Genomic DNA, 24,644 nt, shown 5'->3' on the forward strand with positions numbered 1-24,644 from the left:
ATGGAACAAAACAACAGCTACAGCTCTGCTTCCTGTATAAGGCAAACTATTTTCTTTAGAACTAATTAGAAAAAAATATAATATCCCCACAGCTGTAAGAAAAGAAGCAAGTTACAGCCTTTCATGAGAACTGAACCAATGTAAGATGTGTTTTACACCCACAATGCAATAGGGCTTACTGTTAACCACATTGACAAATGGAACACCGCGGGGCTTCTCTTTCTGCCTAAAAAGGTCTTGTTTCATTTACCAGTTCCTTTATTAGTTTTGTAACACACAATGGTAGCCCCGTTCTGAAATTTGGTGGTTACTGAGCATAAAGCAGTGATCCCCAACCAGTAGCTCGTGAGCAACATGTTGCTCTCCAACCCCTTGGATGTTGCTCTCAGGGCCCTCAAAGCATGTGCTTATTTTTGAATTTCAAGCTTGAAAGCTAATTTTAATTGCATAAAACCCAAGTATAGTACCAAGTACAGCCTGTTGTAGGCTGCCAGTCCACACAGGGGCTACCAAATAGCCAATCATAGGCCTTATTTGGCACCCCAAGGGACTTTTTCACGATTGACGAACAGTATTGGGAATTGGATGTGGATCTGCATAGGGCAACTATGTGATCCAATCATTTTGGGGAGGAGGTTGGATTAGTGTTTTATTGCCCAACAACTTGACTAAGATGTTCTAGATTTTTATTTGGGGTTGGGGTGGTGGTTGAGGTTGCAGCAGTTAAAGGAAAACTATACCCCCAAAATGAATACTAAAGAAACAGTTAAGTTTATATCAAATTAAGTGGCATATTAAAGAATCTTACCAAACTGGAAAATATATTTAAGTAAATATTGCCTTTTACTTCTCTTGCCTTGAGCCACCATTTTATGACGGTCTGTGTGCTGTCTCAGAGATCACCTGACCAGAAATACTGTAACAGGAAGAAGTGTGGAAGCAAAAGACACAACTCTGTCTGTTAATTGGCTCATGTGACCTACATGTATGGTTTGTTTGGTGTGTTTGTGTGCACTGTGAATCATACGATCCCAAGGGGCGGCCCTTATTTTTTAAAATGGCAATTTTCCATTTATGATTACCCAATGGCACATACTACTAAAAAATATATTATTATGAAAATGGTTTATTTACATGAAGCAGGTTTGTACATATTAGCCATTTAATGCAATATATTTCTATTCCTACATGGTTTGGGGGGTATAATTTTCCTTTAATAGTATGGCTATGTAGGCGATTGCCAACATCTCCGTCTTTCCTTGCCCATGTTTAGCCACCTCACCAAATAAGTATTGGTTTGGGTATAAAATGACCATAGAGGTGGTGAAAACATGCAGTTGGCAGCAGTGCCGGGCCAAGCTGGCTGGGCGCCCTAGGCAACCCAGTCAACTACGTCACCCCCCTCCCCAAGCGTTTTTGCACATGCGCGGAAGCGCGTGCGTGCGCATGCGCAAAAGCGCACAATGAGGTTTCTTGCTGCCGACCATGGAGACTCAACGCCCGTGCACAAGCACGTGTGCGAGGAAGAGCGCAGGTACGCGCTGAAGAGGAGGAACTGCTCGTTGTGAGGAAGCAAGGGTCTGAGCTAGGGGAAGGTGGAAGAAGAGATATGTGCCTGGCGCCCCTCCACCTTTGCGCCCTAGGCACGTGCCTCTTCTGCCTACCCCTAGTTCCGGCCCTGGTTGGCAGCTACAGGACTACTTTATTTAATGGGTCTCTGTCTGTCCCAGACCTGACCATAACTAAAGAATAAACATTAAATGGAATAACCCTAACCCTCCCCATCTCTTTTATTTTTTGTGTTAATGTAATATTTCTACCCAAACGCTTTTGCTGTATTTCACTCTAAAACTTTCATTGTTTTTCAGCCTAAAATACATTACAAGGTGACACATTCTAACCACATCTTCATGCACGTGGGCTGGCGTGACGTCTCACAGGAAAGCCTGCGGCCTGCGCTACTCGAGCCTGTGGTCTGAAGGTATTGTGCAACTGGTGGATGGACTGGTAAATGGAATAAATCTGCAGGTGGGGGTGTGGGCTGCACCACTCTCTGCAGACAAATAGGGTTTTTGTTACTTTTTTTGCACTGCTATGGAATCTGAAGTACATAACATCCCCATCACTACACTTCGCCAGGCGAAAATTCATGCAGACATCGCTAATTCACTAAAATTCAGAGTTTTGTCTTGGGCGCTGAACGCTTGCGACTTTTCGCTAGCTTTACTTTGGCAATGTAAGCATTTGAAAAAGAATTCAAATCTGCCTAGCGCAACTTCGTTAGAGGTCTTCGCTCAGGCTAATTTGCATATGTTTCAGCAAATACATTACACAAGCCCAGGGAACCTTAATAAAGACAATACAGTTGTTATATTGCCCTACACATGAGCCCACTGTATAGTTAATGTTCCATATGTTAGAAAAATGTAGGGGGGAAGCCGGTTACCCCAAAAATATTTTAAGCACTTTTGCAGCCTATCACTCTGAAAAAAGGAAAAGACGCCAGGGTTTTTTGGGACTTTTTCAACTCATAACATGATGTAAGTAAGATCTATGCACTCCAATGCACTTTCCCTGGTCTGAGCTGGTGACGACAAGTCTGGCGAAAGAGGTAACGTTCAGTAAAATCTGCATCTTAGTGAATTTGCGGAGTAACGTCCATTCGATAGAGAAAGTCGCCTGGCGTTAGAGTGTCCTTTGGTAGCATAGAGACACCTGCGCCCGTTAGTAAATCGGCAAAGTGCCTAAAAGCAGTAACGCTGGCAAATTGTCGCCAGCGTTACTCACTTCACCCTTTAGGAAAATCTGGGGAATTTTGGGAAGGTAAACACGCCAAGGGGTCGTTCATTAATGGGGATTAATAAAGCACTCACCCTATTAATCTAGATTGTCAGTTCACTATTAAAAGGCTGGTTCACCTTTAAGTTAACTTTTAGTATGTTATAGAATGGCCAATTCTAAGCCACTTTTTGAATGGTCTTCATTATTTATTTTTTAATAGTTTTTTTTAATTATCTGCCATCACCTTCTGACTCTTTTCAGCTTTCAAATAGGGATCACTGACCCCATCTAACAACAGATGCTCTGTAAGGCTAAACATTAATTGTTATTGTTACTTTTTATTGCTCATCGATCTATTCAGGTCTCTCCTATTCATATTCCAGTCTCTTATTGAAATAAATGCATGGTTGCTAGGGTAATTTGCAGCCTAGCAACCAGATTGCTGGTGAACAGAAAGCAAAATAACTCAAGAACCACAAATAATAGAAAAAGAAAACCAATTACAAATTGTCTCAGAATACCACTCTCTACATCATACTAAAAGTTAACTCAAAACAACTCCTTTAAGATGTCTTAAAGTGGACCTGTCACCCAGACATAAAAAGCTGTATAATTAAAGTCCTTTTTAAATTAAATATGAAATCCAAATTCTTTTTTTAATTAAAGCATTTATAGCTGTTAAACTCATTTAAAAATCTCAGCTGTCAATCAAATATTGCCTGCCCCTCCTCTGTGCCTTAGGCAATTACTTTCACTTTCCATTCAGCACTTCCTGGATGTCACTGCTCTCCCCACATTCCCCCGTTCTCTTCACCATTTAATTGTGTAGCCAGGGCATTGGGGATGGACATCAGGTCCCCCATTCTGGTGCACAAACAAGATTCTGAGATGATACAAGGCTTGCCTTAATAACAGTGTCCACAAAATGGCTGCTGCCTGCTTGCTATAATTATGAATTCCCAGACTGAAGGAAACAAGATTCAAATAATTTTTATAGTGTAATTAAAGTTCATTTTGCTTAACGAATGTGATAAAATAGGATTTGGAATGTTTTTTTTGGGTGACGGGCCCCCTTTAAGATGTCTTAAAGTGGACCTGTCACCCAGACATAAAATGCTGTATAATTAAAGTCCTTTTTAAATTAAATATGAAATCCAAATTCTTTTTTAATTAAAGCATTTATAGCTGTTAAACTCATTTAAAAATCTCAGCTGTCAATCAAATTTTGCCTGCCCCTCCTCTATGCCTTAGGCAATTACTTTCCATTCAGCACTTCCTAGATGTCACTGCTCTCCCTACATTCCCCTTGTTCTCTTCACCATTTAATTGTGTAACCAGGACATGGGGATGGACATCAGATCCCCCATTCTGGTGCACAAACAAGATTCTGAGATGATACAAGGCTTGCCTTAATAACAGTGTCCACAAAATGGCTGCTGCCTGCTTGCTATAATTATGAATTCCCAGACTGAAGGAAACAAGATTCAAATAATTTATACAGTGTAATTAAAGTTCATTTTGCTTAACGAATGTGATAAAATAGGATTTGGAATGTTTTTTTTGGGTGACGGGCCCCCTTTAAGATGTCTTAAAGTGGACCTGTCACCCAGACATAAAATGCTGTATAATTAAAGTCCTTTTTAAATTAAATATGAAATCCAAATTCTTTTTTAATTAAAGCATTTATAGCTGTTAAACTCATTTAAAAATCTCAGCTGTCAATCAAATTTTGCCTGCCCCTCCTCTATGCCTTAGGCAATTACTTTCCATTCAGCACTTCCTAGTTGTCACTGCTCTCCCCACATTCCCCCCGTTCTCTTCACCATTTAATTGTGTAACCAGGACATGGGGATGGACATCAGGTCCCCCATTCTGGTGCACAAACAAGATTCTGAGATGATACAAGACTTGCCTTAATAACAGTGTCCACAAAATGGCTCCTGCCTGCTTGCTATAATTATGAGTTCCCAGACTGAAGGAAACAAGATTAAAATAATTTATATAGTGTAATTAAAGTTTATTTTGCTTGACAAACATGATAAAATAAGAGTTGGAACATTTTTTTCGGGTGACAGGTCCCCTTTAAATATCATCATGACCTGCTTCTGGGAGTGTTCAACATTATAGAAACAGGGTTTGTGTTACTGCCACATTGCAACAAATATCTGTGGTACCACTCAACAAAATTTTGAATCAAAAATACAAAATTATAGTAAAGATAATAAAGGAGAATACACTCACAGTTCACCTCAGTCCCAAGGTGCAGGTTGTATAGTTACAACCTTGTACAAACTAGTGCAGTGGTTGTTCCTCAACAAAAGTCTATAATGTTGAACAAAAATACTGTGTCCAAAAAGAATGTGAGGATCTCCAATAATAAAGAAACAAATATAAAAAGTAGAAAAATGTATTAGGACATGAGACCTAATGCGTTTCGTGCCTATTGGGGCACTTACTCATAGGCGAAAAACCTCAGGCTTTTATCCTTTATGCATAATGTAAAATAAAGACTTTTGTACTATTTAAAAATGTTGGACCGAAATATATATATATATATATATATATATATATATATATATATATATATATATATATATATAATTTTCACAGCTGTATTAAGTGCAAATTAAAAATCCATTTGCTGACCCAAGAATAGGCATAGTCACTTCGGTCAGCATTGGGTGCACTGTACTGTGCTATTGATTTAGGCACCTGCCCAAAAGGTAGATTGGGATCAATAGACCTTTAGCTGGTGATCAGTAGATCTCAAGACACTGTCAATAAACAGCTTGTCTATATCACCCTCCTGTTTCATGCTTTTCATTCAGATATTTATTATATTAAGGCTACATAAGAAATAGTTGTATTCTTAAATAAAGCAATATACATTATCCTATAAATCAATATTAAAGTAATATTTTCCATGGAACAGAATGCTAACAATGCTTTTATGGGTGTAGATTATAATGGGACAACATGACTAAGGGGGCTATTTATCAAAGTCCAAATTTATCTCAATATCTTCTGAAAAAAACTCCGACCAAATTTGCACGGGTTTTTTGGGCTTGTTTATTAATCCGATTTTCACGATTTTTTTCATTTTTTTGCCTGAAAACTCATAAAACTTCGGGGTATTGCCAAAATCCCAGAACACATCAAAAAAAATCATTGGGACTTCTCCCATTGACTTATATGAAACCTCGACAGGTCTGAGATGCCGGATTTTCCGATTCTGACTCTTTCACATTCTCGGGGTTTAATAAATTCTGAAAAATTTGTGTTTTTTTTTTTTTTTTTTTTTTTAAGTCAGATTTTATAAAAAAAAAAAAAATCATGAATTTTTTGTGATTTTTGCATTAGGAGTGTAGTAAATAACCCCCTAAAAGCAGACCTCACATTAGCCACTGGGTGGAGTCGATGAGAAGATCTAATGTTGCACAATACACCTCCCACTGTACAGCTTTACTGCTGTTTTGGTTCAAGTTGAGACATGGAGTTTAAAGCTCTGGATTTTTACAGAAACATGGAACTGTTGATTATCTTCCCGTTACTCTACCTGCCTTATCATGGTAAGTGTTTCTATTTTCCTCCCAAGCAGTGCCAGGGAATGATACTCTGTATTCACTATGTAACAGACATGTGTCCTGCTCCTTTTGTTCTCTCCTTTTAGAAACTAAGAGCTCAGCCCAGCAGCAGACTGTTATACTCACTGGGTTTATCAGACTGCCAGCAACACCGGGTATATAACTAACAAAGTACCAGGATCTATTGTACTATATACAGTGTGTCACGTCTTCTGCTTATGGTTGCTTTGTTTTTGTGCTCTGCAGTAAGATGGAATAAGTTATTATAGAGCCTAGAGCACATTCATGCAGTCCTTACTTTGTTATTTCATATATGCTTTGTCTGACTCCCATGCTGCACAGTCTGGACATATTATGAGGGCTCTTTGCCTTTATGACTAGAATACTGGAACAGTTTATATATCACAAGTTTTAGTAGTTTTTAATAAGCAGATTGATGAAAGATTTTCTATTTATTTTAGGCATCCATTGTCCATTGTTGGTTTTGTTCTAAGCAAAAAATAAGTAAACGCAAACATGATATTTTCTGCAAACTTTGATGCACAATATTTTGCTGAATTTCATAGATTAAGTGGGAAAAGGGGCTCATTTACAATGGTGAGGCAAGATGCAAGGGCGTGCTCCACTTTATGTGCCCCGAGGTGCCACTTTTACTACTCTTGGGGGCAGATTCATTAAGGGTGGAGTGGCCAGCTCTAGCAACAATTCGGCCAGAAATCTCATCTGCTGGGACATCGCCAACAGGTGTAGAGGACAATGCGCTAGAGAACGAGACCATCGCTAGCGTTCGTACCCGCCCTATTCAAATTAACTAAGTGTAAGAGCGCTAGCGAAGTTTGGCTAGACAGAAATGAACGCTAGCAAAAATTCGGTATGAAATGTCCAGCTGAAGTAACACTACGAGAACTAGGCATTTTAGTGAATTAGCGTAGTGGTGACCAATTTGCTCGTGGCGGAAGGTCACTGGTGAAAATTCGCCCTTTAGTGAATTTTCCCCCTAGAATGGAGCTGTGCAAAGAGCTGTTGAGTTCCAATTTAAGATTATATAAAATAGTTAGGTGTTAATAAAAAAAAAATATTAATAATCCTTATTTGATGCAAAACCAGCCTATTGGGTTAATTTAATGTTTAAATGATTATCTAATAGACTTCAGCTCTGAAGAACCAAATTGCGGAAAGATCCATTATCTGGAAAACCCCAGGGCCCAAACATTCTGGATAACAGGTCCCATAACTGTATAATTGTATATATATATAATTATTATACATAATGCAGTAATAAGTGATATAATTCGAAAAGAAGGGCTCCATCCATATGGGGTGCTATCAGATCTTTGAAAACTCATTTTATTTCTCTGCACCAGCACTTAGAGTGTTAGCTCTATGGGTGTAACAAAGTCAGAAAATTCTCCCTGCAGGGATGAGCCAAATGCAAATAAAAGAAAAGTGCGGATGACAATAACTTGTCAATATTGGGCTAAGTCAGCAGGAAAACTAATACTAAATAAACCCTTCAGGCATCTTTATCAACTGCTTTTATCTGTTTCATGGGAGAATAGAAAACCCAAGATTATGGGAGATATTTATTAAAGTCCGAATGGTAAAATCTCAAAAACATTTTAGTTTTTTTTCACTTAACTCCAATTTTTCATGGAACAAAAAAACTCTTAATTTTCAGACAATTATAGTATTATACCCTGATGCTGCAAAAAGGCAGAATCTGAAAATCTGCCATCTCAGACCTGTCGAGGTCCTGCATAAGTCAACGGGAAAGTCACCTGTCGCAAACTGTCCCAAAGTTATCAGGGTCTTCAGTGGGTTTGGCCCGAAAATCCAACTTTTTACAACAGAACTGTCATACTAGAGGTCAATTTTGAGCTACAAAATTGTACAACCTACAGTATCTAAATCACACACACAGAGAAGGACAGATTTCTCTCTTAAAACTAATATCTCCAAAGTTTTTCATCAACTTTAATAGGGTCTCCAGAGATTTCTTTTCATTTGCAAGTACATGTATTCGATTTTTCATCTAATTTGGATCTCCGTACCTTAAGTCTGATAAAATCACTTGAACATTAAATTAGCTCAAAGGGATTGTTTCGCCACCAGTATAGATTTGTGCAGCTTAGTTACCATCAAGTACAAGCTACCATTTTATTAATACGGAGAAAAAGCTAATTATTTTTAAAGATTAGAATTAATTGCTTAAAATGCAGTCTATGGGAGACAGCCTTTCCGTAATTCGGAGCTTTCTGGATAATGTTTCCAGATAAGGGATCCCATATCTGTCCTGTATATTATAGCCTCATCTGTGTATATTTTTTTTATCTTTAATCTCTTTAGAAGAATGAATGGCTGCCAATAAAGGGTCCAACCATCACCAGTGTAAAAATGGCCAGGGATAAGGCCTTAGTTACCCTCTCCCCATATAGAATGAGTTTTTTTAAACAGTAGTTTAACCAATCATAGAAATCCATCCAATGTATTTGTTTGCTGGATTTCTGTGCAGCGGTAACGTCATTCAGGACTATTCAAGCATCAAGTGACACAATCACTGACACCAGGACAGTGGCATTGATATAAAAAATATGGAAATCAAAAAATTTAAAGAAATTTAAAAATGTTGTATTATATGAAAACGATACGTTTTGCAAAGGTCCACTAACCCTTGAATAAAAACAGATATATACAAAAAAATAACATTAATGGCAGGGTAGGTAACTGTGATAAGTGATGCTGTTGTCCCCATGTCCCTGGCTGATACAGTTATTCATAAGAAATCATTTGGGAAACCAGATACAGGGCCGGCTGTGGAATTTATCATGACTAATGAAAACAAAGAAATAAAGACATAATGTGACGATATGGGATTTATTTATAAACCAAAAGAACTGAATTTTCATACAAAAAACACACTTGAGAAAGGGCTAAGCCCGAAACATGTCGTGCGATTTGTAGTCAGTAAAATACTTTTCTAGCAGTAACTGCTATTTGAGTGCTCTCCTCTATACTGCAGAATTGTAACTGAATTTTCATGTAATGGTTTATAGAAAAATAAAAAAAAAATGTAAACCTATAAATAAGGGTTAATTCAAAATTCAAGAATTACATAGCATTTTCAATGAGTAAGAAAGCTATGTTTTTTTTGTACTTGCACTAACTTTTCAGTTTCTTTCCCCCAGTATAGTCTGTTATGGGGGGGGGGGCTTAAACCACAAAATTACAAAGAGAGGAAAATAGCTGCAAGGATTCTCTTTGTAAGTTTTTCCTTTGATCTAAACTATAGCAGGCACGCCATGTGCTCCTATTCAAAACGCAGAATATTCTCACATTAGGTTTCAAACAGTTATGATGATGATGAATAAGGTTATTCTTTAACTGCTCTCGTGTGCTATAGGGAAAGCAGTAGTCATTCCCATAAGCGATGTGCGGGTCTAAAATTGTCAACCCACACCGACCCTAACCCGCAGCTGAAAACCAATACCTGACCCAGCCCATGGGCCCGTTTCTATTTATATACCCAAGGCTGCCCCTGTCTCTGACAACACAGGGGGGTGGGCAGAAGTGGGGCACAGTTAGGTCGCAGGTGAGAAGGGTGGCAAGAACAGCAGAAATAATTCAGTCCAAACCCGTCGACAGCCCCAAAGTTGCCCCCAGCACTGCCCCATCTTTTTAGGTTATTTTTTATGTGTAAGTGGCACTGCACATGCTCAGTGTGCTTTGGGCTAAGCATAGGGGTTTCTGGGCTTCCATGTAATGTGAATTAATTACTTATCAGCTTTGTATTGTAACTTTTATGTTATGATTTATCTACTGCATATTGTGAGTGGGTCCCTAAGTTCAGTAACTTGTGGGCCCAGGTGCTGGATGTGCATTTGGGCCACCCCTACCCCTATAGATGCACGTTTTCTTTACTGCTTTCACATCGGAGTGGTCTCCAGCGGCCCAGGGTGCAATCGCTTCCCTGGTAGTTACGCCACTGCCTAAGCTCAATAAGTGACAGCAGCCCAGAGCATGAGCATGTGCCTGTGGTTGCCTTGGGCTACTACCAAACCCCAAAACATAAGACGAGTAATTTACAAATACAGTTCACAATCCAAATTGCACATGACAATATTTTTATCCATTTTGGGGCAAAATGTACTTTTGCTAGCGAAAATGTGCCAAAAAGACACTTCATATGGACATTGGCAATTTACTAAAAGGCGTAGAGGACAATTCGCTAGCAAAAGAGCTCAGCGCTAACAAAGTTTCAAACTCTTTCGTCAGGCGAATTTTCTCTCAGGTGAACAATTGTTATTCCGCAAATTCAAAGTGCGAAATTTCCAAAATGTTACCCTTTTCTCCAGAGTCTGCTGTGGTTATACCTAGCGAACAAATAAGATGAAGCTACATCCTCAACATTATGTCCGTGACATCATATCCTGTATGCCAAAATAATTATATTTTAAAGGGGGATTATGTTTAAAAGTTGCTTGTTCAAACTGTTTAATATTTTTTTAACCATTTGAGGTTCATGCCACATTTGTTTTAGGGTGGGCTTATGTCTAGGGCATTAGAGGATCTCTTTTGTCTTTATTTTGCTTCCTTGGACATGTGTAATAATAAGTGGCCACTTCAAATATTTGCACCAACGTCTCTAATAAAGACTCATATTTGACCTATATGTACCTGCCCTATTCAAATCGACCTAAGCATAAGGGTATTAACGAAGTTTCGCTAGGAAGAAAGTAACACTGGTGACAGCTCCCTTAGAAACGCTTGCACTGACAAATTTTGAATGAATGCATGAATGCACTTGTGGCTATGTTCATAAATGGCCCTTCATGTGTAACCTAATTGTGTTTAGTCTCCCTTTATGTTGTATAGCGTATCAGTAGTTATATATGCTCTGCAGATCCATTGACAATAAGTAGCTCACCATGAACTGTGACGAAGGTATGAAGCATGACTGTCCCAAAATACGTGTAGGTTATGGATCCCTTAAAGGATTGTTCAGTGTAAAAATAAAAACTGGGTAAATAGATAGACTGTGCAAAATAAAACATGTTTCTAATATAGTTAGTTAGCCAAAAATATAATGTATAAAGGCTGGAGTGACTGGATGTGTAACATAATAGCCAGAACACTACTTCCTGCTTTTCAGTTCTCTAACTCTGAGTTAGTCAGTGACTATAAGGGGGGCCACATGGGACATAACTGTTCAGTGAGTTTGCAATTGATCCTCAGCTTTCAGCTCAGATTCAAAAGCAACAGTTTAACCCATGTGCCCCCCACAAGTCTCTGATTGGTTACTGCCTGGTAACCAATCAGCGGAGACCAAGAGAGCTGAAAATCAGGAAGTAGTGTTCTGGCTATTATGTTAGACATCCAGTCACTCCAGCCTTTATACATTACATTTTTGGCTAACTAACTATATTAGAAACAATTTTTTATTTTGCACATACAATCTATTGTTTTTTTTAATTTTTTAATTTTTACACTGAACTGCTCCTTTAAGAATGAGATGGAAAAGACAGCAATATATGTAAATGTGATAATTACTTTTCATTATGAACAGATGAAATTAACACATAAACAATTATCACCTGTGAACATGGATGGATAGTTGTATAGGTGTGCCATATACTCATCAGTGTCGGACTGGCCCACCGGGATACCAAGAAAACTCCCGACGGGCCCAGGTGTCAGTGGCCCCTCATGCTGCTAAACGTTTGGCCTATTTCATGGCCATTCCCTATTTCTATGAGAACAAAGAGGCTTAATAGATGGAGTAATTGATTATAGTATAAAAACAGCAGACTAGGAGAATAGAGGTTGATTGAGGAGAGGAAGAATATTAGTACTGAGAGTGGGCCCCTGGTCTAAGGTTTTATGGTGGCCCCTGGTGTCCCAGTCTGACACTGATACTCATAGCAATTTCAGTAGACCACGATGAGTTCACGCTGATTGGAACTCTGGCTTTATCCATTAGTATTTGTAAATTGTGTGGGAAGTGGCTGCAAATTAGGAGGGATGAGATAAAGAGATACTGACCTGTATCCATATTTGCAAACATTTAATCCTGATACTATTGTGTCTATACAGCTCTGTATTTGAACCAAGATGAGTGGACATTTACGAGTTGTAATGTGTATACAGCACAGATGGAGAACAGGAATGATATATAATCTCTGTAAAGTGCTGTCGTCCTAAATCCACAGCTCGGGACTTTCCCCACCTAAATAAAGACAGCTGGTAAGCATGATGGATAAACATCATAGCTCACTAATTAAAGTCATATACAAGCAGCACTTCCCCTTTTACAATAGTTAAATCTGCTTGTTGCCAACAAGGTTTCATAATGACTATACTCAAAAAAATATAAGGGGGGATCCCTTGCATTCAGTAATGAAAACTGCAGCTGTACAATATCGCCTATCGCCCCCTGCGTCACAAACCTCACACCACAGATTCCCAAACTGTGGGGCAATTCAGGTCAGATTCAAAGTGCATAAAGTGCCATGATTTTGGTATTTTAGCATCTTGCCCCAACAGTATGTGCTCCTTGCACCCTTAGGGGGTTATTTATTAAAGCCCGAATGCCAAAAACCCAAAAACTAAGGGTGTTATTTACTAAACTCAGAATGCAAAAAAAATTTTTTTAATAAAATTGGACTTTTAAAAAATCACTAGTTTTTCCGAATTTATTAAACCCAGAGGATGGAAAAGTCCTAATCAGAAAATCCGGCATCTCAGACCTGTCGAGGTTGCATATAAGTCATCGGGAGAAGTCCCCAGGGCCGGAACCAGGGGTAGGCAGAGTAGGCACTTGCCTAGGGCGCAAAGCTGGGAGGGCGCCAGTCACGTACCTCCTCTGTCGCTTACCCAAGTCCGGTTCCCTTCTCTGCGCATTTCTTCATGCATATTGCGCTTCTGCGCATGCGCACGCAAGAGTAAATTTGCGTATGCGCACGCGAGTGTAAATATGCGCACACTAATCAGGCACCGCGACTGCCCAGCATGGCCCGGCACTGGAAGTCCCAATGATTTTTGATGTGAGCTGGGTTTCGTGCAATACCCCGAAAAATTGTGAAAATCTGATTTTTTTTTTCCCCACAAAGCAAATTTATGGGAAAATGTAATAATAAGCGTAAAAAACGCAAGCAGATTTGATCAGAGTTTGTGGCAGAAAATCTAGGAATAAATTCTGAGTTTGATAAATGAGCCTCTTAGTGTACAGCAATTTGCAATCCTAGAATGGAGCTCAAAGAGATATTTCTCTCTTCATGCATTACGGCCTGTGCATGTGAGCGGGGAGCAGGGGCTGCGACCAAGGACGGGGTGGGTCTGGCAATCCTCCAGGACTCTGAACTAAACATAGGCAGAAAGAAGTGCCCTAGGCATGTGCCTCTTCTGCCTAACCCTAGCCCCCTCAAATCATGCCCCAGCCACACAGTCTTCTCTGCTGCCAATCAACCCCCCCCCCCCCCGAGTGTACGTACCTTTTCAGGCAGGGCCCAAAAGGGCCGGGGCCCACTGTGTTTTTTTACCATTGTCCTGCCGGCCCAGTCTGACCCTGTCCCCAAGCTAAATCTGAAGGAGATATCCCATTTGTCCAGGAGTTTGAATCACTAACAGGAATAGATGATGATTACTGGAGTGTGCTATTACGGTACATAGGAGTTGGTTATTTTACAAAATTTGCAAATTTCTTGTCTCCCTTTAATAAACAAACCGTATAAACCTACGTGGGGATGTTCTTACTGACTGGACAGCTGTACACTTTCTGAAGCAATAGAACTTGTGTTTTTAGAGTAAAATGAAACACACTAAACGGAAAATGATTTGTTTTGGAGGACAATATTATCCTTTAATACATATCTTGCAGGAAAAAAAAATTGTTCCGAGGCCATTCGAAGAACAAAAGGGGTAAACGTTTCCTAAAAATACATCCACATGTGGGAGGTTGCACATTCCCGGAATCACAAGACAGGATGCTCTGTTTACTTATATGGAATTCCCTAGCCTTTTTACGGGAAATGATTATGTTTAGGAAGGTTCTGCTTGTATTCAATTCTCCTCTTTGCACACTGCAGAGCTCTACAAAAAAAAAAAACAAAAAGAAAAACTATAAATTAATTAAATAAATGTATAACCATCAAGCTGGTAAAGCAGGATACAGAGAAAAAATAACATTCAGCCAAAGTGTCCAACATTTGCCTGTATATGTAAAGTACAGTCACAAGTCTAATGGATTCATGGCTCTCTTACTTGTATGAGTGACTGCTGAATGAATTGAGGAAGGATTGTGCTGGTATATTTGGCCAACAATGTCTGATAATCTGCCTGTTTAGGAATCAGACTAGAAGGGCAGATCTAAATGTAATAACTCAGCTTTAGGCAATGGCACATGGGGCAATCCAGGTCGATATATTGTCCAAACAGTATCAGCTCACAGGCAGGTGACAAGACACTTCAAATCCCCCATCATTTATTTTAATGGCAGTTGCTTTCAAGGATCATGAAATTGTCACTCAAATACACCCAGGGTTGCCATGGAAAAGACAGCCTTTCTATAGATTCTATTCCATAACTGTCTGTCCTATTAATAACATTGGCATCAAGCATTTTTTTTACTGGTCAGGCTTGAAAAATAGCAGCCAGGTGGCAACCCAAAGGAAACGCTTCCGTGACACAATAAAGTCCTTACTTACTCCCTGAAACAATAATCAAAGCAATATAGCAGCTATCCTTTAAAGAGGTTGTTCGGCTTTAAATTAACTTTCAGTATGATGTAGAGAGCGAAATCCTGGGACAATTTGCAGTTGGCTTTCATTTTTAATTATTTGTGGTTTTTGAGTTATTTCGCTTTTTATTCAGTGGTTCTGCAGTTTGCAGTTTCAGCAATCTGATTGCTAGGGTCCAAATTCCCCTAGCAACCATGCATTGATTTGAATAAGAGACTGGAATATGAATAGGAGAGGGACTGAATAGAAAGATGAGTAATAAAAAAGTAACAACAACAATACATTTGTAACCTTACAGGACATTTGTATTATTAGATGGGGTCAGTGACCCCCGTTTGAAAGTTGAAAAGAGTTGGAAGAAGTAGGCAAGTAATTAAAAAACTATAATAAAAAAAATAATGGTGACCAATGGAAAAGTTGCTTAGAATTGGCCATTCTATAAAAAGTTAACTTAAAGGTGAACCGCCTCTTTCAATGAACAATAAAGTAAAAAAATGAAATAGTTTTTAAGTAATAAAAGTATAATGCAACACTACTATAGTTTATATAAACAAGCTGCTGTGTAGCCATGGGGGCAGCCATTCAAGCACAGGATACACAGTAGATAACAGATAAGTACTACTATAGTTTATATAAACCAGCTGCTGTGTAGCCATGGGGGCAGCCATTCAAGCACAGGATACACAGTAGATAACAGATAAGTACTACTATAGTTTATATAAACAAGCTGCTGTGTAGCCATGGGGCAGCCATTCAAGCACAGGATACACAGTAGATAACAGATAAGTACTACTATAGTTTATATAAACAAGCTGCTGTGTACCCATGGGTGCAGCCATTCAAGCACAGGATATACAGTAGATAACAGATAAGTACTACTATAGTTTATATAAACAAGCTGCTATGTAGCCATGGGGGCAGCCATTCAAGCACAGGATACACAGTAGATAACAGATAAGTACTACTATAGTTTATATAAACAAGCTGCTGTGTAGCCATGGGGGCAGTCATTCAAGACACATACAAGAGTCCTCTGCACTCAACCCATTATCAATATATTTAAGACAGACATTTTGTGCATACTGCTACTAAAAAATGCCTTACCCTTTAAACAACACAGGGATTGTTTGTCCATATATTGCAATATATTTAAGCTGGCCAACTACGTCAAAGTCATCCCATATCTGGCCAGTCCTACGCTTAATTTTCATCTGATTCATTAAGAATTCTACTGCTTCATTATACATTTTACAAAGGGACTAGGTTTTACCTGCAACTTACTAGCTGCTTTCAAAGTAAACCTCCATACTTGGCTGCCCTTTTATTAGACACCAGTGGGATCACCTGACTATAGCTGGGAAGGGTGGGAGCTACAACATAGAGCTGGTCACTGCTCTTGTATAACTATAACAAACAAGCTCTATGTTGTAGCTCCCACCTTTCCCAGCTATAGTCAGGTGATCCCACTGGTGTCTAATAAAAGGGCAGCCAAGTATGGAGGTTTACTTTGAAAGCAGCTAGTAAGTTGCAGGTAAAACCTAGTCCCTTTGTAAAATGTATAATGAAGCAGTAGAATTCTTAATGAATCAGATGAAAATGAAGCGTAGGACTGGCCAGATATGGGATGACTGTGACGTAGTTGGCCAGCTTAAATATATTGCAATATATGGACAAACAATCCCTGTGTTGTTTAAAGGGTAAGGCATTTTTCAGTAGCAGTATGCACAAAATGTCGCTGTCTTAAATATATTGATAATGGGTTGAGTGCAGAGGACTCTTGTATGTGTCTATATGTATTTTGTGGTCACAGCCTCATTGCACCCCCGCCTAATGTTTTTAAAAAATAGTGGTGAGCACAACTTTCCCTTGTTTGTGGCAGTCATTCAAGCACAGGATACACAGTAGATAACAGATAAGTACTACTATAGTTTATATAAACAAGCTGCTGTGTAGCCATGGGGCAGCCATTCAAGCACAGGATACACAGTAGATAACAGATAAGTACTACTATAGTTTATATAAACAAGCTGCTGTGTAGCCATGGGGGCAGCCATTCAAGCACAGGATACACAGTAGATAACAGATAAGTACTACTATAGTTTATATAAACAAGCTACTGTGTAGCCATGGCGGCAGCCATTCAAGCACAGGATACACAGTAGATAACAGATAAGTACAACTATAGTTTATATAAACAAGCTGCTGTGTAGCCATGGGGGCAGCCATTCAAGCACAGGATACACAGTAGATAACAGATAAGTACTACTATAGTTTATATAAACAAGCTGCTGTGTAGCCATGGGGGCAGCCATCCAAGCACAGGATACACAGTAGATAACAGATAAGTACTACTATAGTTTATATAAATTAGCTGCTGTGTAGCCATGGGGGCAGCCATTCAAGCACAGGATACACAGTAGATAACATATAAGTACTACTATAGTTTATATAAATAAGCTGCTGTGTAGTCATGGGGGCAGCTATTCAAATGAGAAAAGGCTCAGGTTACAAAGCAGATAGTAGATAAGTTCTGTAGAACATAATGGTGTTATCTGTTATCCACTAATTAACCTGTACCATATAGATGTTTTTAAATTTCCACCATTGCTACACAGCAGCTTGTTTATATGAACTATAGTAGTGTTTCTGAAGCAAACATATCAGTTTTACCAGTGCAGGGCAACACTGTATTATATTTTTATTACTTTAAAACACTTTACTTTTTTGGTGTTACTGTTCCTTTAAGACCCATTACATTTAAGAAAAACATTTAAATAAAATTTCAAAGTCATTAAATAAATAGCCAGACCTGCAACCCATGCTCCATACAGATACCAGTCTAAAGGAAATATTCCCTGAACTACCTTTTCTGTCTTATAGACAACCTCTTAATTTGGGGAAAATGATTGTCAGAAGTACAACAGCAACATATGTGACAGCTGCAAATACAACCTGAGCAAAGATCAAGTTGTTATACCAAATACACAAAAAGTCGACATCATTCTGGACTACTATTCGTGTGCTTCATCCAATGTGGTATACACGATTATATGTACTACGTGCTCTACAGGAGGCAGATACATTGGTGAAACAGGACTGCGCACAAGGATGAACCATCACAGAGATAAGATGAAGACCAAAGCCTGTGATACACCAGTGGGGCAACACTTCTGCAATCAAAATGACAGTTTTCAGGACATGAAGGTCTTTATTCTAAAGGGGAACTTTACAACTGAACAGGAAAGGAAGATCAATGAATTTGAATGTACGAAGTTATTTAACCCATTAAGACAGGACCATTTAGAGTCAGGTTTCATGTCACAGTATGTGACCTTATTGAATCCAGACCCCTGGACTATTTACAACCTACACTAATTACTTTTATTATCTTTACAAGTTATCTCTATCTATCTATCTGTAACTTTCTAATTTGTAGCCCATAAACTCTTTTTCGGCGATCTAACAGTATATGCGATGTGCCTTTTCAGCCTTCATTTGTATTTTGCTTGACGAAAGGGCGATGGTGCTCCGAAATCTTGCAATGTATTTTTATTGTTAGCCAATATAGGTATCACTTCTTCAATACTTTTGTATTTGTTTGTGTTTTGTTATCTTTGCTTATAGTTGTGGGGAGGATGGTACTTAAAGGGGACCCGTCACCCAAAAAAATGATTCAAAATCCTATTTTCTCAGATTAGTCAAGCAAAATGAACTTTAATTACACTATATAATTATTTGAATCTTGTTTCCTTCAGTCTGGGCGTTCATAATTATAACAAGCAGGCAGGAGCCATTTTGTGGACACTGTTATTAAGACAAGTCTTGTATCATCTCAGAATCTTGTTTGTGCACCAGAATGGGGGACCTGATGTCCATCCCCATGTCCTGGCTACACAATTAAATGGTAAAGAGAACTGAGGGAATGTGGGGAGAGCAGTGACATCTAGGAAGTGCTGAATTGAAAGTGAAAGTAATTGCCTAAGGCATAGAGGAGGGGCAGACAATATTTGATTGACAGCTGAGATTTCTAAATCAGCTTACAACAGCTATGAATGCTTTAATAAAAAATAGAAATTGGATTTCATGTTTAATTTGAAAAGGACTTTTATTATACAGATTTTTGTGTCTGGGTGACAGGTCCACTTTAATAGAACTCATGCAAGGCAATGTTTATGGCACTGATCCCTCATATTTCAATAGGTATATTTCTGTATGTTACAGGCAAGTAATGTACAAGCAAACTATGGAGCACCTGCAGGAATGGGCAGCAATGGAGTCCTTTGTTTTCTGTTTTGTATTTTTGGCAAAATATGTACTGTATATGGACGCACTTTATAATTCCCATGTCCTCAGTTGTAACCATCAATTTAAAGATGCAAATGGTCTCAGAAAGCAAAATCAGCACCCGGATAATTAATTGGGAGAGTATTTTTTTTCTTTCCTTATGCTCACCTATGCATGAAGTTTATTGTTACCTGTATGATATATGTCATTTAATTTTATGATTATGTCACAGTCAGGGTGGCTTCAACATACTGTGTATATATATATATATATATATATATATATATATATATATATATATATATATATATATATATATATATATATATATATATTTTCCATTTCAAGTAATTATCATGTAGCAGAGCTTTTTGTGAGATATATGTAGCCTTGTCTGGATCTGCACTGAGGACGTAGAAGGGTTAGTTCCCATTGCATGATATTACAGTGACAGCATTTTTCACTTTGGAGGTAATGTGATAAAGAGAAAATGTATGCCCCAAATGTCATAACCCATGAAAACCATTAGTAGCATTGGAGTAACTATTGAAGAAGCAGACCCTGCGGTCGCACGGGGGCAAGGGGAAAAGGGTCAGTTTCCTCCATAGTGTGGAAACAAACGTCTGATTGGTTGCTATGGGTTACTAAATGGAGGAAACTATTGTGCCTATCACATTCTCCCATCAATGAGAATGTAATGTAATGGTAATTAGGGGGTGTAGCCACAGAAAGGGGTGTGGTCAAAAAATTTCGCTGTTCTAAGTGCGAAAAAAAAATTTGTCCCTCTTTTTACTTCCAAAATATTGGTAGGTATGCATAGTAAAATCATTATAAATGTTGTACCGGCCCATAATGCATTTGAATATATCTTGCAACAAACACAGGTTCTGCACTGGAACTGATATTTGTTTTTCTAAGGTTAAAAACATTTGTCTGCACTATATATCAGACACCATAGAATAAAAAAACAGAATTGGTGAATGATGGGAACTACAACCAAATACTTATTACTGGGACTTTATAAATCAATAACAAGAGGGAAAGCAGTTCTACTGGTCTCTAGCTTCTTCTGCCTTTACCTGATAAAATGTAATTATCTGTTCACACTGTATTCACAGTAAATGTATCTTCTTTTTCTCTGCAGCACTACAAATCTCTCCAATCCAGGTGTCTGGACTAATAACCCAGTCTGTCAGTCTGGCACCCACTGAGCACTTGGCACATCCAATACAAGATGTAACATGGTATTATACACCTAACAGGACCAAACTCAGAATAGCGGAATTCAGGAACCAGCAGCTGATTATCCAGCACAGTCAGTTCTCCCAGCGACTGGAGGTTGATAACAGTGGAACAAGGTTATGGATCAGGGAACTGAGGAGTGAGGATACCGGGAGTTACACAGCAGCCATTGTACTTCAAGGCACAGGACAAACAGTAGATCTGTCATTTACTCTCACTGTGTATGGTAAGTAATTACACCAAGGAATAGCTCAAGTAATAGTGACTGCCATTTGGAGTATACCTACGTATAGCTGTAACTGGCTGAAATGTGTTGTTTTTTCATTCAGACAATGAGATCCTCCCAGTGTAGTCAACTGTAAATTGTTTTTATATTCTTAAGGCCAGGGCCAGACAATGGAGGATCTCGCCCTGCGTTTCTCTGCTGCTACTCTTCCACTCCTGCTCTACCTGCACCTGGAAGCATTGTTTCCTCTAGGGTGCTAGCATACCCCACGCACTCACCTTTATGCCCTGGAGGGGGTCGAAGGGGGTCCACAAAGCCAGCAGAGAGGTCCAGGAGGTTAGTACAGAGAGCGCAATTGCGGTCTCTGCTTAGATGAGCCAGACTTCTAATTTGAAAACCGGAAATTCGGCTTTTAAAGTTACAGGAGAGGTGGATCCGAACATTTTGCGTTTCGGCACCAAATAAAAAGCTAAATACCGTAAATCAAAAACCACAAATAATAAAAAATGAAAAACATTTGCAGATTGACTCAGAATATCACTCTCTACATCATACTCAAAGGTGAAGAAGTTTAAGCTTTAAAATTAAGTTATATTTAACTTTAGGCTGGTGCAATAAATTCAGTATATAAAATATGGTATTTTTAGCCACATTTATTTTTAGGGTTCAGCTCTCCTTTAAACAACATTCAGCTGATTATCTTATTTGCTGTACTTAATGAATGGCCATTTCTATCATATTTCAAACATTACATGGCAGTTGAAGGAAATTATTTTCTGTGGAGAACTCAAAGAGGAACTATTTTGAAAATGAACTCATGTGAGCTTCATCTCATGGAAATATTCTAAATATAATCAATGAACGATTCTGGACCAGTTCTGAAATAATTACATTAATTAATAATTATTAGCAACATGTCTCTTCATGCAGGAGTCAGAGTCAGATTTTGACTGACAGATCATATATTGGTGTGTGCTCCCTTTGAATTGACAGGGTATTAGACCTGCAGTCTTTCCTTCAAAATAACTAAATCCAACAAAAGCTGCATGAAGAGAGAATGAAGAGACAGGTTCCTGAGAGGGAGATAGAGGGAGATTGTGAAGAGTAACTTTATTATTTCAAAAACACTACATCATTTTTAAATGATTATATTTAGAAAGTCAGTCACAGATATGAGTATACTTGTTCCTAGTTTGTTACAGTCAAATTTGTTAAAGATGTTTTGATAACAGGTAAAGCTTTAGATATACCTGTGTTCAACGGGTTTTAATAACATTTGTTCTGGAATAGGAAAGTTGGTTTCCGATTGTGGAAGTGTCTTCTTCTTTTTTCTCATCAGACCCCTTCTCTCAGCAGTTCCATGTCTATGATTTTAATTTATATTTTTTTAAAAAAAAAAGAGTGTTTCAGTGTTCTAGAAGTCTTGTTATTCTGATTTAGCTTCTTTATGCAGAGCCTGTTCCCAACCCAGATACAAAGGTGGAGGTGGAGCAGAAAACGACTGACTGGTGCAATTTCACTCTTCATTGTTCTGCCCCAACAAAGTCATCAGCTCTGTCCTACAGTTGGATGTACAGACACAAAGAGCGGTACCAGCCCTATACCAATGGTACCACAATCCATGTGTCACTGCAGCCTGAATCCTGGGATGAGGAGTATCTGTGCTTCATACACAACCCGGCTGACCAGAAAAATGTCTCTATTACTGCCCAGACAGTCTGCAATAGTACCAGCTTCAGAAAAGGCACGCCTGGTGGGTACAGATCAAAACATATAACAGTATTGATGCTTTCATATTTTAAATACTTGTAAGACCTCGGAGTTTCATGACCTGTATAAAAACACTCGGCCTTCGGCCTCGTACTTTTATATGGTCATGAAACTCCTCAGTAATGTATAATATCCTTATATTTTACAAGAGGGGGTACTTTATTCACTATATATAATACAGTATAGTACTGTTGTATTTGCTGCAGTATTCTCTTCAATCCCTACCTTAGTGGAGTTTACAAACTAAGGTCCCTATCACAATCATATACATTAGGCCCCTCATTTAACATAAGTCCTACACTGCCTATTAGCATTCTAAAGTCTATAATGCAGTTTTATCGGGAGCCATTTAACCTACGTGTATATTGTTTCATTGTGGGAGAAACCCTAATTGGTTAAAGGATTAAAACAGGATTTTATACAACCAAAGAATTTCATGGTAATGCAATTTCCATGGCCAAATGCACTGACAAGACATAACTGGTGCTGATTAGTAGCCTGAACTGATTGCTGATTGGCTGCAGTGAGTAATTTCATGTGTGTGATTTGCCATCTATACTAGTGAATGAGCCATCAAGTCCAGTTACTACTTTTGTCTTCATTTCAGCTGGTTTAAGACACCATTATCTTTCATTCATTCTCATTCTGCCCTTGGCTCTTCTGTTATTCCTGGCGTGGTATATGAGAGCAATGAAGAAAAGAAAGAAAGGTAACTTCAAATCTCACATTAATTATATACATATGAATTGCAATGCATATGAATACAACTGATCATTAATAATTTACAAACACCCGAGCAACAAGTGCAAAAGCACTAAGGGGCTCAAGAGCTTGCTCATTCAGGACTTCTTCCCCAGGTTTAGTTGTCTTCCCCAGGATTAGTTGTCCTACCATAGGAGAACTTTGGAATAGGATATGTGTATGGTGCATTAAGTTGTTTTTATTATGAATTTCTAGCACTGACATTTTTATTCATTTAATTAAAGTTATGTATTAGCCAAACTTGTCCTAAACTAAACAGCTGCCTGAGTTGGGTCCTCTCTAGTTACCCTCGCATTTGTATCATATTATATATTAGTATATATTTTCTCAGACTCACTTTGTTAAGGGATCACAGTCAGAATTAAGTTCAGGAGAATGGCATTATGAGCAGCAATCAGCACGGCTTTATGAAGGATAGGTCATGTCAGACTAATTTGATTGCTTTTTATGATGAGGTAAGTAAGATGCTGGACAGTGGGGGAGGGCAGTAGATGTGATCTATTTGGATTTTGGTGTTTGATACCATGCCCACAAACGACTGCTTTCTAAACTAAGGTCTGTTGGGATAAATGAAGTCGTTTTTGGATAGGAGGATCAGGTAGAGGGTGGTTATTAATGGTACATTCTCTACTTGGAGTAAGGTTCTTAGTGGGGTCCCTCAGGGCTCGGTATTGGGTCCACTTTTATTTAACTTGTTCATTAATGACTTAGGGGAGGGTGTTGTAAGTAATGTATCAGTGTTTGCAGATGACACAAAACTATCCAGCCCAATTAATTCCATCCAGGATGTGGCACTTGCAACATGATCTTGACAAACTGGCAATCTGGGCAGCTAAGTGGCAAATGAGATTCAATGTTGATAAATGTAAAGTCATGCACCTGGGATGTAAAAATATCCACTTATACCCTTAATGGGACTGGACTAGGCAAATCCATTATGGAAAAGGACCTTGGAGTCCTTGTAGATGATAAACTTGGCTGTAGCAAGCAATGCCAGTCAGCAGCATCAAGGGCAAATAAGGTCTTGAGCTGTATTAAAAGGGGCATAGAGTCACGGGAGGAGGGGGTCATCCTTCCACTGTACAAAGCCCTAGTAAGGCCTCATCTAGAATATGCTGTGCAGTTTTGGTCTCCACACTTTAAAACAATATTAATAAAATAGAGAGGGCAGCTAAGTTGATAAAATGTATTGAAAATCTCACTTATCTTAATTAAGAAAGACTGGCCACGTTGGGGTTGTTTTTGCTACAGGAATATTCATAA

General features: G+C 38.6%; 1 protein-coding gene across 1 annotated transcript in view; it reads left to right on the top strand.

Annotated features, from left to right (window-relative positions):
• XB5762037.L (uncharacterized XB5762037 L homeolog) overlaps nt 1-24,644 on the top strand; it is a gene marked incomplete at its 5' end in the record, with an annotated part of 583,381 nt that overhangs the window by 554,446 nt on the left and 4,291 nt on the right. The window contains 2 exon segments of the mRNA NM_001095434.1: nt 22,303-22,602; nt 23,227-23,328. Of these exon segments, the coding sequence (NP_001088903.1) occupies nt 22,303-22,602; nt 23,227-23,328 (402 nt within the window).

The sequence above is a fragment of the Xenopus laevis genome, chromosome 8L, assembly GCF_017654675.1.
Source record: "Xenopus laevis strain J_2021 chromosome 8L, Xenopus_laevis_v10.1, whole genome shotgun sequence".
In the NCBI taxonomy this organism is placed as follows: domain Eukaryota; kingdom Metazoa; phylum Chordata; class Amphibia; order Anura; family Pipidae; genus Xenopus; species Xenopus laevis.